This window comes from Bactrocera neohumeralis, chromosome 2 (assembly GCF_024586455.1).
Source record: "Bactrocera neohumeralis isolate Rockhampton chromosome 2, APGP_CSIRO_Bneo_wtdbg2-racon-allhic-juicebox.fasta_v2, whole genome shotgun sequence".
Lineage (NCBI taxonomy): Eukaryota > Metazoa > Arthropoda > Insecta > Diptera > Tephritidae > Bactrocera > Bactrocera neohumeralis.
The window spans coordinates 33,173,950-33,190,995 of record NC_065919.1 but is presented as its reverse complement, the minus strand read 5'-3'; the positions used below and the strand labels follow the sequence as shown (position 1 = coordinate 33,190,995).

Sequence of the window (17,046 nt, the reverse complement as noted above, 5' to 3'; positions counted from 1 at the left end):
ATCAAATGAAATCTGTCAGCATATGGTCTTTTTTTATACATACATGTGTACATACATATGTATTTAAAATAAAACAGAAGTTCACCGAGTAAATATGTAAGTGTAGAGGGGATGGTAAACAACCCGAACATTTCAATCATTGAAGTATGAGTGTGAATCATTTACGGGTATTTTCTGCAGATGCGAACGTTCAAAAGCAAATCATGTATGAGCTGAGCGCTAGTGACTCAAAGTTGTTTTCTATCGCTGGTTTGAAAACAAACGGTTCGATTCGTGTATATGAAACAACAAAATCAAGTAACACAAAAAAAAGAACCAATGCGAGATCACTTGTGACCAAAAATTTAGGGGTTTCTTTTAGCATGTACAATGTGTATGCGGTGGTCGCTCACAAGAGTAAAAAGTTTACCATCTCAAAAGCTGAAACTTACTTTTTGGTATCGCATAGAAACAACGCTCAAACGAAACAAGTAAAAAAACACCGCATAATTTTTTGATATGCATGTGCATTGTAATTGTAGTTGCGGTGCACCAATGCAGATCTGTGATATGTACATATGTAGTATGTTTATGTCTCAAGTATATATTTGTTTTTTTTTTTTTGTTTAAGCTGACTATCCTAAGCAAAATTAGGTCACAAGCAGCATCAAGTGGAATCAAGAATATTTTAGAAAAAATAATTATAAATACATATGTACATACGAAAGTTGTTCTTCTTCTTTATTGGCGTAGACACCGCTTATTCGGTTATAGACGTAATTTGGCGCCGATTCGAGATAACAAGTGTAGCCATGTCCTTCTCCACCTGATCTTTCTCTCGAAAACTCGTCGACTCATTAGATGTTGTCATCGTCCATGCCTCTGTCCCATATAGCAGAACGGGAATAATGAGTAACTTATAGAGTTTGGTCTTTTTTCGTCTAGATAGGATTTTACTTCTCGATTGCCTACTCAGTCCGAAGTAGCTTACCTGTTGGCAAGAGTTATTCTGCGTTGGATTTCGAGGGTGACAATGTTATTGGCGTTAATACTGTTTCTAAGATAGACGAAATTATCTACGATTTCAAAGTTATGACTGTCAACAGTGACGTAGAAGCCAAGTCACGAGTGCGACAACTGTTTGTTTGATGATATTTCGTCTTGCCCTCGTTGTAAGTGTTAGTTAATTTAAAAAAGTTTTGGGACAATTTCTTTGTAGCCAGAAGATGAGGTAGGAAATGTAGCAACTTACGAAAGAGTATGTCGTCACCTGAAATGCAAAATAACGTATCATCAACAAATTCGAAATTGAATGTCTTATAGATTACGCTTCACTACTTCAAATTACTTACATAATATTACATATGTTCAACATTTTCTGGTTCTCCGATCAAATACAAACTAGTTTTAACCAATATTAAAATTTTGTTTCACTCATGTTCCATTTTATTACGTGTTTCATTCATGCCACTGTAAATTTCCGAAAATGTTGTTACGTTATTTTGCATTTCAGGTGACGATGTGAATAAATAATGAAAGGGATATGTAGATTATTAGTTGCACCTTGAAAAGCATCTGTCTTTTCATGTGTATGCTGAATTTGTATTCTGTTATATTCTACCAGGGTAAAACCTATAAACATCAACGGCAAATATACTGCTCGAGGTGTATTTTGAATAGAATTGATGTGAGGGCTACTACGCGAAACTTTTTTCATTTCGAAATATATCATACTGCAGTACACTTATTTTATATTTCTGTCATTCGCGTTCATTACATCGACTTTTAATTTGCTGAAAAATTAAAGTGTGGATGAAAATAGTATAACAAAGTTTGGTAAACTTTTTAATAAAATCGGCCCGAGTTAACAGTTCTACCTATATAAAGAAAATGCATATATTCTATCCGAGTAGAATATTTAACTCGTGGTGAAAAAGTATTTAAATAGAATAAAATCGAGTAGATACAGGGTTTGTCCGGAAAGTAATAGGACTGATTTTCTTCCACCGCGTCTGCACTTCGGAACTTGCGCGGACCGACTCGATTCGGTAGAGGGCGTTGTTTCCGAGCACCTGGAGAGTGAGGACAAACATTTTCGCGCGACGTGTTTTTGTGAGTGGTGCAAGCCGAAAATGCAGCGTTCGTTAGATCAGAGGTACGCGATTAAATGTGAAATGTGTCTATGTGAAACTCAGTAAATCTGCGACAGAGAAGTTTGATATGATAAAGCAGGCTTACCAAGATGTTGCTTTGGCAAGAAGTGGTGTGTTTCGGTGGCACCAGGCCTTTTTGGAGGGCCGGGAAGAGGCCGCTGATGAATGAGCAAATCCAAAGTGAAAACGATGCTCATTGCCTTTTTTGACATCAAAGGCATCGTCCACCATGAATTTTTTCCTCTTGGACAAACCGTGAATGCCAAGTTTTACGTAGAAGTCGTCAAGAGACACAAACGAATGGTCAATCGCGTCCGACAAGACATCGCAGCCGATTGGAAGTTGCACCACGATAACGCTCCGGCTCACACCGCCTTTCTTGTGAACAGCTACCTAACCAAGGCCGGCATCCCAACGTCCGCAGCCGCCCTAGAGCCCAGATGTGAAATGTTTTGCAACGGCATGTATGCTAAGCATCCTAACGCTAGTGAATTTCATACAATTTTACCTGTGTTTGTCAATTTTCTTTTATTTAATTCCAACAATTATAACAGCAATAGTAATTTAAACATATACAATGTATAACGAAAATATCGTTAATCATCTTCATCTGTTTCATTTAAATCTCCACTTGAATATATTTGTTAAGACTAAGGTATTCATACTGTAACCCTTTTTCAATTATTTTCCTTGATTACAAAGTGACTTTAAATCTTGATATTTTTAATTCTCTCAAAGATAAATGCAAAGTGGTTTAGTCTAATTCAATAGTGAACCATTACTTCCTTCATCTAGATAACTGTATTTAAAAAAATAATATTTTTAATATATTTAAAAAAGTAATATTTTTATACTCTCGCAACAAAGTTGCTAAGGAGAGTATTATAGTTTTGTTCACATAACGGATGTTTGTAAGTCCTAAAACTAAAAGAGTCAGATATAGGGCCGTCCGTCCGTGCAAGCTGTAGCTTGAGTAAAAATTGAGATATCATGATGAAACTTGGTACACGTATTTCCTGGCACCATAAGAAGGTTAAGTTCGAAGATGGGCAAAATAGGTCCACTGCCACGCTCACAAAATGGCGAAAACCGAAAACATATAAAGTGTCATAACTCAGCCATAAATAAAGATATTAAAGTGAAATTTGGCACAAAGGATCGCATTAAGGAGGGGCATATTTGGACGTATTTTTTTTAGAAAAGTGGGCGTGGCCCCGCCCCCTACTAAGTTTTTTGTACATATCTCGGAAACTGCTATAGTTATGTCAACCAAAGTGGTTGCCATATCTTGTTCCATTTTCATAAGCACTTAAATTATAATATGCATATTTCTTCTTCTTCTTAATTGGCGTAGACACCGCTTACGCGATTATTGCCGAGATAACAACAGCGCGCCAGTCGTTTCTTCTTTTCCCTACGTGGCGCCAATGGGATATTCCAAGTGAAGCTAGGTCCTTCTCCACTTGGTCCTTCCAACGGAGTGGAGGTCTTCCTCTTCCTCTGCTTCCCCCGGCGGATACTGCATCGAATACTTTCAGAGCTGGAGTGTTTTCGTCCATCCGGACAACATGACCTAGCCAGCGTAGCCGCTGTGTCTTTTAATTCGCTGAACTACTTACATATGTCGATGTCGTCGTATATCTCGTACAGCTCATCGTTCCATCGAATGCGGTATTCGCCGTGGCTAACGCGCAAAGGACCATAAATCTTTCGCAAAACTTTTCTCTCGAAATTCGCAACGTCGACTCATCCGTTGTTGACATCGTCTAAGACTCTGCACTTGGACGTATTAGTTTTGCGGGGATACTAAATTCAGACATCGCGGCATAAAGGCAGCTCCTTTTCGTGCTGTCGAAAGCAGCTTTGAAATCGACGAAGAGGTGGTGTGTGTCGATTCTTCTTTCACGGGTCTTTTACAAATTTTGGCGCATGGCGAATATCTGGTCGGTTGTTGATTTTCCTGGTCTAAAGCCACACTGATAAGGTCCAATCAGTTTGTTGACGGTGGGCTTTAATCTTTCACACAATACGCTCGGTAGAACCTTATATGCGATGTTGAGGAGGCTAATCCCACGGTAGTTGGAGCAGATTGTGGGGTCTCCTTTTTTATGGATTGGGCATAGCACACTTAAATTCCAATCGTTGGGCATGCTTTCGTCCGACCATATTTTACAAAGAAGCTGATGCATGCTCCTTATCAGTTCTTCGCCGCCGTGTTTGAATAGCTCGGCCGGCAATCCGTCGGCCCCTGCCGCTTTGTTGTTCTTTAGGCGGGCAATTTCTATTCGAACTTTTTCATGGTCCGGTAATGGAACGTCTGCTCCATCGTCATCGATTGGGGAATTGGGTTCTCCTTCTCCTGGTGATGTGCGTTCACTGCCATTCAGCAGGATGTAGAAGTGTTCCCTCCATAATTTAAGTATGCTCTGGGCATCAGTGACTAGATCACCTTTGGGGGTTCTATAAGAGTATGCTCCGGCCTTGAAAGCTTCTGTAAACCGCCGCATTTTTTCGTAGAATTTTCGAGCATTACCCCTGTCGGCCCACTTATCAAGCTCTTTGTACTCACGCATTTCGGCCTCTTTCTTCTTCTGTCTACAAATGCGTCTCGCTTCCCTCTTCAACTCTCGGTATCTATCCCATCCCGCACGTGTAGTGATCGATCGTAACGTTGCGAGGTAGGCAGCCTGTTTTCTCTCCGCTGCGACGCGGCACTCCTCGTCGTATCAGCTGTTCTTTTGCACTTTCCGAAAACCAATGGTTTCGGATGCAGCTGTACGTAAGGAGTTTGAAATGACGTCCCACAGTTCCCTTATACCGAGTTGTTGACGAGTGCTCTCAGAGAGCAGGAGTGCAAGCCGAGTAGCAAATCGTTCGGCTGTCTGTTGTGATTGCAGCTTCTCTTCTTCGAACCTTTCTTGAGTTTGTTTACGTGCGTATTTTGTTGCACAGAGGCGGGTGCGAATCTTAGCTGCAACTGTCCGAGTCGATGTTAGGACCTCGCAGCGTACGCACGTCTAGAACACTGGAGACGTGTCTTCCGTCTATCACAACACGATCGATCTGGTTGGTTGCTTTTCGATCCGGAGACAGCCAGCTAGCTTGATGTATCTTCTTGTGCTGGAATCTAATATCACAGATAACCATATTTCGGGCCCCGGCGAAGTCGATCAGCCTCAACCCATTTGAGGATGTATCGTTGTGGAGGTTGAATTTACCGACCGTATTGCCAAATATACCTTCTTTGCCCACCCCGGCGTTAAAGTCGCCAAGCACGATTTTGACATCCTGGCGGGGCAGCCTTCATAAGTGCGCTCCAAGCACTCATAAAAGGCATCTTTGGTCTCATCGTCCTTCTCTTCCGTCGGGGCGTGGGCGCAAATCAGCGATATGTTGAAGAACCTCGCTTTGATGCGGATTGTGGCTAGACGTTCATTCACCGCAGTGAATGATAGTTTCTCTCCCACCACGAATCCTACACCAAACTTGCGCTCCTTTATATGGCCACTGTAGTAAATGTCACAAGGACCTACTCGTCTCTGTCCTTGTCCCGTCCATCGCTTTTCTTGGACGGCGGTGATGTCAGCCTTTGTTTTTACGAGGACATCAACCAGCTGGGCAGCGGCACCTTCCCAATTAAAGGACCGGACATTCCAGGTGCATGCCCTCAATTCATAGTCCTTATTTCGTTTGGCATGGTCGTCATCAAAAGGGGGGTCTCTCATCCGAGGCTGTTGTTGGTTTTTCATTGGAGTGTTTTTTTTACGTGGCGGGTCCCAAACCCAGCGCACAACCCTATGCAGGGGATGTTTCGCCTTTTCACTTTAGCTCGTCTTCAAACGGATGTTCTTAGGCTACCCAGAGGAGACTTGGTCAAAGACCGGAAGTAGTGAGCTGCTTGAGCCATGTGTATATATATGCATATTTACTAGAATAAAATAACGTAATATTTTAGCTGTTTAAAAATCGAAGCTGTCATATAAAAATAATAATTTTATTTTCCTCTTTTGGTTTTTTTAAAATATATATTTTTTAATTGATCCTTATCTTTCAGATGGGTCTGCAATTTTTTAGAACTATCACAGTCTTTACTTTGGTGATTTTTTTTAGATAAATGGAATTTAATGTGAAAATGATTTTTTAAAATTGTTTTAAATACGTTTAAAGACTCTGAAGAATTTAACTGTTGTTATTCATGTAAATACTTATTGTAAAAAGCACTTACATATGTACATGTATAATGTTGATACATTACAAAATCTTTAAGCAAATAGAGTCTATTATTCTCACCAGGCTTCTTATCTTTTGTATAGATTTATTTATTTTTTGTAAAAGAAATTGCTGTCCAACTTTTTAATTAACTTTTCCATAATTTATAAAATACATATTCGTATGTCAGCCGTCGGTGATAATTTCGACTTTATGTCTTTTAATGTTCTTCTTGACAATGCATAATTACAAACAAGATATTTGTTATGGCTCGTTCATGCCCTGAAAAGCTCGTGGATGGCCATCCGATCTTCTTCGGTTGCCGCGTTTTTTACTACGAAAGGGATTGGGTTGGACAAATTTAGCTGAATGAGAGTTGTAGTCTTCTTGCTTTTGGTTTGTTTTTGTAACCCTGATTTCCAATGCAAATTTCCTCTTCAACTGACCTGTCATCTGTCATCCTCTAATTATGGTAGAAGTGACATTCTGATAAACTTAAATTTAAAACTATATGAACGTAAAACCACAAGAACAGTTTTAACACAAATCCATAACACAACACAATAATATTAAACAACACAAAACAAAACACAAATACAACACTGGAAATTCTTTCACTTACTTTATTTTAATATGTATAATATTATTTAAATAAATAAAGTTTACTTCCACTTATGTTAAATTGAAATAGCCAGTTGAAATACGAAAAATTTCAGTGAAATAAAAACGGAACTTTGAAAACAGCACTGGTGTATTTTTTACTTCGGACCTTGCTCTTCAAAATGCTCCAGAGAGAATAATCCATTGGATTCGCATCTGGTGAATTCGAGAGCCATTGTGTGGTCGCAATGAAGTTCGGAACGTTGTTTTTCAGCCATTCTTGGTTTACTCGAGCTTTGTGAGACGGTGCTGAGTCTTGTTGAAACGTCCATGGTTTGCTACCGAAATGTTTGTTTGCCCACGGCTTTAGAGCCGTGAAAACACAATGTTCGGAATTTGACCCCTTTCGGCCAAGCGAAGCAACTGCTTCGCTTTCTCACTTCTTACTTGTTGCTGCTTCGGTGTGAGATCATGGGCCTTTTCGAACTTGTAAGGCTTGACCTTGAGCTCATTTATCAATATGCGTCGGATGCTGCGGTCGGATATTTTTAGTTCTTTAGCCATTTGATTGGCACTTCGTCGTGGATTTCACTCAAGTCGCTTCTTCACTTTCCGAACCATCTCAAGTGACGTTGCAGCCTTTTGATGACCACCTTCATGGCGTTTTGCGACGCTACCAGTATCATTGTAACGAGTGATGATGCGATAAACAAAAACTTTATTCACATTAAGGTGTTTGAGCTCACGAACAATTGCTGGCTGTGATTTTCCAGCTAAATATAAAGCAATCACACTATTACGGTTGAATTCCATCGCTGATCACTTTTTTTGCGTTCACTTTTGGCAAAACGCTTTGTACACTTGTGAACAATACTCCAAACTGTCATTCAGCAAATTTATAAACAGCTGATTCAGAAGTGGGTTACACTTCGAATGCCGGACCCTGTAGTTTGGTTTGTCATTTCATAATCAACCGACTTACTCCGGCACAATTTTTGCAAATCGTTAAAATTTATTTCCAAAATAATAGTTCGGTTCGCGAAACGCAGAGTCGGTAATACGAATAACCATGTATTGGTTTCGCACCACGCTTTTCCCAGTGGATAAGGCGCGTCCTCAGAGACGTCGTACAGAGCACACTGGAGACGATTTGTTGCTGTGAAGCAGAGTATCGAAGAAACCCCAAAGACTTCATCCACCATCGCGACTAACAATTACAAATCTAACTCGTGCAAAAATTTCCGAACGTCCATCAAGCTGGTCGCCACCGATAACGAATTTCACAAGAAAATTTTGTTCAGCGATGAACCTTACTCTTTTTTGAGTGGGTATGTTAATAAACACAAGTAAGGAAGGGCTAAGTTCGGGTGTCACCGAACATTTTATACTCTCGCATGATAAAGTGATAATAATTTACAAATTTTTTTATTTTGCTGTAAAATTAATTAGATTAGATCAATTTGTGTACTTTGAGCATTGAATTGTATTTTCATTTCCTAATGTACATATATATTATACAGAGAAGGCATCAGATGGAATTCAAAATAGCGTTATATTGGAAGAAGGCGTGGTTGCGATTTCACCCATATTTCGTACATGTCATCAGGGTGTTAAGAAAATATTATGTACCGAATTTCATTGAAATCGGTTGAGTAGTTCCTGAGATATGGTTTTTGGTCCATAAGTGGGCGGCGCCACGCCTATTTTCAATTAAAAAAAAGCCTGGGTGCAGCTTCCTTCTGCCATTTCTTCCGTAAAATTTAGTGTTTCTGACGTTTTTTGTTAGTCGGTTAACGCACTTTTAGTGATTTTCAACATAACCTTTGTATGGGAGGTGGCCGTGGTTATTATCCGATTTCTGGTTGACATAGCTATAGTAGTTTCTGAGATATGTATAAAAAACTTAGTAAATATGCCCCTCCCTAATGCGATCCTTTGTGCCAAATTTCACTTTAATATCTTTATTTATGGCTTAGTTATGACACTTTATAGGTTTTCGGTTTCCGCCATTTTGTGGGCGTGGCAGTGGGCCGATTTTGCCCGTCTTCGAACTTAACCTTCTTATGGTGCCAAGAAATACGTGTACCAAGTTTCATCGTGATATCTCAGTTTTTACTCAAGTTACAGCTTGCACAGACAGACGGACGGACGGACAAACAGACATCCGGATTTCAACTCTACTCGTCACCCTGATCACTTTGGTATATATAACCCTATATCTGACTCTTTTAGTTTTAGGACTTACAAACAACCGTTATGTGAACAAAACTATAATATTCTCCTTAGCAACTTTGTTGCGAGAGTATAAAAATTGTCGCATATGGAGTGATGACAACATAAGGGCAAAGAAAATAACTTCTTCATATTTCTTCAAAAATGAAGGCAGTCATAATGTTGCAGGCAATAGTGAACGATATATGTAGATCCATCATTGATGAATTTCTAGTGCCTTGGAGGATGTTGATGTCGGTGACCTTTGTTTTCGACAGGCCCGCCTTACATGCTGTCAGCCAATGACACAATCAATTCATGGAAACCTTTCCATGAGCGCATTATCTCTCGTCGTGAACCTGTGGTGTGACCTCCAAGATCATGGATTTCAATATCCCTGGACTATATTCTGTAGGGTTTTGCGAAGTCGCTTCTCCTCGCAGATAAGCGCGAGACGATTGAAGAGGCATTTTATTTTATAAATAAATAAAAATAACAATAAATATTTACAAAATTTAATACACTTTAATAATCGCCAATTCTTATGAATAATTTAGGATTCACAGGATAAACAGGTAACGATCGAAAAACTAGTCATAATTTTGGTTTTTATTGAAATGGGACTTCTCAAGAAAAGATGTTTTTGGTGGAAAATTTTACACTTCAAAGTGGCTTACAAAAACAAAATTATTATTAAAAATCGTCCTTCCTTCGATCATTACCTGACAAATATATGTATCTATGAAGCTCGTGTGAAGTCGATCGACCTACTCTTTTCGGAAAAGTTTTCCTTACCAACTAAAACTGTCTTTTAAAAAATGCGTTTCAAGTTTTGAGAGCCGATTAGACTTAATGAAAAATCTGTTCCGCCCTTATAGCAAGGGCCTAATATTTTAACGAAATGTTAGTTAAATTACATGTGGTACTGATATTAAGTGAGTCTATGACCAATAATAGAAGTAATAAAGTACCAAATATGATTGAAATATGTTTACTTTTACGGCGAATAATGCATTTTGAGCCCATTAGCAAAATTTGTATTTGCTCGCAACATGTTGCTACAGAGTATAATAGGTTTCACTCAAAATCGGAGCATAAAATTATTTTGACATTACTATCGATCAGCAACCACCAGCAACCGGCAATTCCATCTGATTCTTTCAATTTCAAGTACACAAATCAAGCTACAATGAACATATCGGGATAAAACTTTATTCAAATAATAGGGCCCATACACGACACACATGTGCGTTCGATCTATGTGAATTCGTTTCACCCATACACGACACACAAACCCATTTTGCGTTCGTTCTTCACACAGTGAACATGTGCGACAGGCAAGCGGAACATTTCTTCGAATTTATTTCTAATGTAGCACTTTTATCGATTTCTTTGTATTTCGTTAATAAGTTATTCCAACTTTTATTTTTCTCAATTTTATTTTTATATTTATCACTTTTCGTTTGCCAAATTGCCAATTAATTTTTTATAAGATCAATAAATTCTGATACGAAATCTTTATTAAGGGGGGAGCCTGATTTAGAAGCTTCAAACAATGGATTTTTTTTGCTTAAATCTCTTTAAAAATTATCTAACAATATTTCCCCAAAGTTATAGATTGGAATTCGAAATATTGTCGAAGCTGGAAGGGAAATAGTGACTGAGCGTCTAACAGATACATGTATGAGCGCTTGGGCAAAAAGCGAAAACTTTGAAGCGCGATTTCTCGGTTTTTCATTTTTACGATTATTCTTAATTGGCGGGCAGGATAGAAAAAAAAAACTAAACGTCGTATGGAATTAGAGCAAAGTTTATTATCATTGGCATAAAATTATCTTCTATTTAAACTAAAAAAAATTAAGAAAAGTCAAGTTTTAACATATTTTTAAACAACATAAAGTACAATTTTTTTGATCAAAAACCACTGTTTATTCAATTTAAAAAAAAAATTTAAAATTTTACACTTTTATTGGAATTTACTTAGTTTAACCAGAAGATAAATTATTAAAAAATATGAATCTCTTTGAATTGTTTGTTTCCGATAGAAATTGCGACCTGCATCCTGCCCGCCGTCCGAAAAATGCACATGTGAGATGCATCGGAAAATTGCTTCTCAAAGGCAGAATATCAAAGATTTCGTATTCAAAAAATTTGTGAAAGATGTTCTAATATATAACTATAAAGCCTAGAAATTTCGCTTGAATCAATTATTTCTTTCCCTCCCAAAAAAATCCTCAAAAAAATCGATTTTTTGAAGCCTCGACAGCAGGCTCTTCCCTTAACACTTGCCATTGTCCGCGATCTTCACTGTTCAGCGACACGAGAGATTTTGTGCGCACACAACGCCATACACGACACACATGTGCGCGCACCGATCGTAAAAAATCAAACATTTTCGCGAACATGGATTGGTACGCGCACAAGTCCATACACGAGTAAACCGCATGCGCACACATACCGATCGAACGCACTTGTGTGTCGTGTACGGGCACTTTAAGGCACTATTCTGTCTATAACTTTTCAAGCCCCCAGATACCGGGTCCCCTGTACCCACGGCTAACTTTTTGCCTAAAATATTGGCCAATCTGTAAAATAATGTATGAAATTCGAAGAGAATAATTTCATTATAATTTAAGCCTGCCTGTCCAAATTGGGTTGAATCGGAATAAACTTCCCTTACACCCCATACCGACTCGAAAGATTTTCGAGCTTGAAGTTGACTTTATCGTTCAATATGTGAGTTATCTTATTCAGGCAGAATCTCTTTCTAAACAGTGTACCTTTGTAAATAAATAGATAAAACCAGGTGAAAACTTGCCTTAGCTCATATATAACTAATATAAAGATTTCAAACATCCGGTTGACTTTACACCTTATAAATTGGTTAATTAATTGAGGTTTATTAATGAACATCAAAGAGAATCTATTTATTGGTAATCATTTATCGTAACGCCAAAAAATGGTCAAATCGGGTCAACACTACTCCAGCTCCCATATATCTAATAAAGGAATTTTAAGTTTCCTTTTTTCTTGGATTTACTCATAATGTATTGTATTTAATTCCTCTTGATTCTTTCACTTTACAGACCAAAAGTTGTTCAAATCCAACCAAAAATTTTCAAGCCCCTATGTACCGAATATGTGGACCCAAGTGCCTATAGTTGACTTTTGACCGAAAATATCGTTCAATGTGTAAGATATGCAATTGAAATTTGAACAGAATCCTTTCCTGACAAGAGTATTTCTTTGCATCAAAAATTGGTTGAATCAGGTCAATACTTCCCTGAGTCCTCATATACCTAACATAAAGATTTCCGAACATCCAGGTGACATTATGCGCATATATTGGCTCATATTTGAGTTATCTCAATGAAATTATCAATGAAATAATTGAATTAGTATAAAATGTTCCCTTACACACGGACTTATCACCTTCTCACTTGTTGTTTGTCTGATTCATGGCCTTAAATTGTTTAACTCAACTAAACACACAAATGATATTTTAAATATTTTATAATCGGTATATATATTTTTTTTTTCGGACTGTATTAATTTGTTCTGGAATTTCTAATTTTAAATTTATATTTTTCTGAATATTTGGATTTCACCCAGGAACTTCTAGATGAAAAGTAGTACTTTTCTTTACAAGTAAAATTTTTCCACTCTAGATATAAATTTGCTATGTGCATACTATAAAACTGATTAATATGGTATACATATGTTTTTCACTCCATTTATAATGACCCAACATGTGTTTATTTATAAGTATTTTATCTTTCACACATAAAAAGTGATCTCTATTTTTTTTTTTCAAATTTGAATGTAACATCTCCCCGTGTCTCCCCTGAACAATACTGGATTTCGATGGATGGATTGGCTGCAATATTCAATTCACATATCTTATAATCACCGAGTAGCGCTCTTATCAGCAACCCTGCGCACTTATCAAAAAGCTGCTTGTGACAGCGATCAAGTCATTATCGCTTGTCCACGCGGCACAAGCATCTCAATCGAGTTCGCACAATACAACAATTTCGAAAACAAAGGTAGGTGCCGCACTATTTTTAATAATTGTACGAGTATGTGTATTTGTGTATTCATTAATTTATAACTTTGAAAAGAAGTTCTTAAGTCCAGATAGTTCTAGTTAAAGATAACTTTTGCCATGGTTGCCCAAAAAGAATGACTCATTCTTTTTTCTTTCCTCCCATCTCTGGCAGACAAGATAGGTTTTCAGTTGTTGAACAGTGACTAAAGATCATTCAAGTGAAAATTGCGTACTCCAATTAATTGGCTCTCTGTTTTAAATGTTGCTATTCGTTGTGTTATATTTATGAGGTTTTCGCTTTCTACTCCACTGATAGATTAAATTAAATAGTTTTTTCCCCCATTGAACCCTTATTAATTTTCTTACTCTCGCAATATGTTGTTAATAGTTGTTTATATCACCTAAAACTAATCTAGTTAGATATAGGGTTATGTATACATATGTATATGGTATAAGTTATCAGGTGCCATCGCCTAATAGATTTAATGTACATATCTCCCAAACTACTTAAACTAAATCAACCAAACTTTGGATCGCAGGGGAAAGTAGCACATATTTATAGCATATATTTTTAAAAGGTGGGCGTGGTCACGCCCTTTATAGGTTTAACGTGGATATACCACAGTCCACTTAAGCATTACGAACCATATTTTCTAAAAAAAAGAAGGCAATAATAGCGCGCCCACTAATAAGTTTATTACATATGTATCTCCCAAACTATCTTGTATTTCAAACCAAATATGCTCAGGAAAATTCGTTTAATACTAACAGTGTGAAAATAGGTTAAATTAGATTATAACCACGCCCACTCCTCATATAACGTTTATCTTGAAAACTACTGTTATGTTGAAAAAAATTATACAAATTGGACAATAGGCATTGCACCGGCTACCTTTAATTGTTACCATATACATATGTATCTACTACATAATACCACTAGACTAAATTCGGTATATAACATCGTCCTAATAACAGCATTATGTTGTATACGATATAAAAGTTTGCATAAATAGTGACTCAAATCTGAAAGCTTTATACAACCTACATCGTCTTAAAAATGACATATGTATACTTTTTTAGCACCCTAGAACACAGATTTCTAGTGGGCGGTGATTACAATGCAAAATATATGTACTAGGGCTATGCCGACATATTGACCGAGGGATCGTAACGAAATACCAGGTTTAATTGATTTTGCTGTAATCAAAAATATAGATATATCACTTATAAGTGGTGACACATGTAATGACTTATGCTGTATAAATAAATATATGCGAACAAACCTAGGTTGTATCACCAAAGTGGGTCTAACATCGCATAAAAAAATATTTCAGTAGCCACATTAATATTGATTACAGAGTAAACTTGGGATATTGATCAAAACAGAAGCGAAAAAGTGGTCAGTACATGATAATAGTACTCCAAATATGATAGATAAACCTAAGGACCTAACATAATCTTCTAACAAATCAACAAACTTCCTACCTTGTTTTTCCAAAATTTTTGGAAAGTAAATAAATTTAAAATAAAAAAATATTACCTTCTGGTTTTTATAAAACACTGGAGTTTTCTTTAAAAAATATTACCAACAATATGATACATAATGCGGTAATAAAGACAATTGAAATGTATGGTATTCAACTATGGGCCATGACCTGTGCATGTTTTAATATATTATGGAGGTTCCAGTGGAAAATTCCTTGAACAATAACGGCTTCACCATGGTACATTCGTAAGGAAAATATTCACAAATACCTTGGGATTCCTATGGTTAAAATATAAGAAGGCGGCAACAGAAAGAGATAAGAACTTAAACTCCGGGATCATTCAAATTTATTAGCTATTACTACAGCCTTCCAAAGAGCAACGTACTTGTGCTACCAAAATGAGCTCAACCAAACCTTGAGCTGGCGTAGTTTTTATTTCTTAATTGAATTTTAATAAGCAGATAAAAAGTAAAGGAATTTAAAAAAAGTCGGTTGACCGTATGCTATGTAAATCACTCAATATGTGAGTTATTTTAATGAAACCCAGAAAGCACCGGTAACAAGGTATATTAATATATCCCTCAATTTTTGAGATATCGATCTAAAATTTTACACACGTTCCTTTCTCACCAAGAAACCGCTTATGTGTCGGAACTGCCGAAATTGGATAACTAAATAATTTAACTGCCATACAAACTGACCTATCAAACTCAAGCCAATTTATGGAGATCGTTTTTAATTTGACAAATTATTTTCTCGAAATTTAGCACAAATTATTATCCAAGGCTTATCTACATATAGCCACAACAACTGACACTTTGCCTTATATTAAAAACCTGTTTATTTGTTATTTATTTCCGAATAATTTTTTCCTGCTCCTCATAGTATTTCCCCAAATTTTGATCCTTGAACATTTCGAGAGTATAAAATGTTCGGTTATACCCACACTTACCACTTCGTTACATGTTCTATAAATTATTGGTGTTTATACAACTGTATATTACCATCCCATTTATCGTGTTAATGGAGAATTTTTGGCTTATTTGACGAGTCGTTTAGATGAAGCCGGAATTTTCCATAAAATTCTAATTTTAATTGCTTCCTTTTATAGATGGATTCAGCATCGATGACTTATGTCCGCTAAACAATTCCGCGAAAAAGGTGCAATCTAAGGCCAAACACCTTCTACGTGGTTCCACATTCGGAACTCCCGGATCAAAGATTCCAACCATCCAACACCTTTATGGCCAGACTACGGAACTTCCAAGCTCAAGCCTGCTACCAGATACACTCATGACAGAAGAAACTGAAGATGCCGGTGTGCGTAAGGAAAATGCCTCGAATGTTTATATAAAAGAAAATGACTCCTCCGAAAATTGCATGTGGCCAAACGCACTTCAGGTAATTATTCGTCAAGCAACATTTACACAATTTGTACTATAAATATGAGTGCTTTAATTATCGCCGCCAAATCCATTTAATAACAAACGGTAATTTACTGTTTGACCACGTCCTGGTAGTCCTTGAAATTAATTTCTTGTGAGTCCCAAAAAATACTGAATAATATCTTCGAAAACTACTGTTGTGTTTTCGACTTTCACCGGGCAACAATCAATCAACGCACATCTAGGTCAACCGACTTTCACCAATCGTCGTAGAAACTTCTTCTTTTCGCGTTTATTCAGTGCCACATTGTCCTTTGAAAGTCAAATACTTTTTTTTTTTAATGGATGTTAAAATAATTTTGTGATGTTTTCTGGTGTTGCTGTATAGTCTTCTTCTTCTTTACTGGCGTAGACACCGCTTACGCGATTATAGGCGAGTTAACAACAGCGCGCCAGTCGTTTCTTCTTTTCGCTACGTGGCGCCACTTACTTTGCATAAAAAAATGATGTTTTAACACGAATACATTGTAAACAAAAAAAAACAGTGGTAACATCGCTTTGAGACTAATGTGAGACCAGCATTCTAGTTAAGGTTAGTACTTTATAACAAGGACAGAAATTTTTATATTCGAAGCACAATCCTCCAAAGGTCAAAAGTTCTTCAGCTCAATACTTATAATATGTTAGTAAGTGTTTATGTACCAAGTGAGTAGGTTGCCTTTTAAATTTCGGGATGGCAACCCTAGTGTTGCGATCTAGCAACTCACAACTCTATCGTGAAGTTTGACATTTTTGATGTTCTATGTACGCAGAAATGTTTAAGAAAATACGATAGCGATGCTTAAAAGGACGTCTATGACATCGTGTAAGGTGATGAATCGTGGACTTACGCGTATGAGTCCAACCAAAAGATGTTCGCGAGAAGCAATTTCAAGGAAATACTTTCCAGTTTTATATAAAAACCGAACATGTCG

General features: G+C 37.1%; 1 protein-coding gene across 12 annotated transcripts in view; it reads left to right on the top strand.

Annotated features, from left to right (window-relative positions):
- LOC126763529 (uncharacterized) overlaps positions 1-17,046 on the top strand; it is a 51,919-nt gene that overhangs the window by 24,989 nt on the left and 9,884 nt on the right. For all 12 annotated transcript variants that reach the window (XM_050481136.1, XM_050481127.1, XM_050481119.1 and 9 more), the window contains 2 exons: positions 13,070-13,198; positions 15,799-16,088. In XM_050481136.1, coding sequence (XP_050337093.1) covers positions 13,070-13,198; positions 15,799-16,088 — 419 coding nt within the window. The remainder of the gene's footprint in view (positions 1-13,069; positions 13,199-15,798; positions 16,089-17,046) is intronic.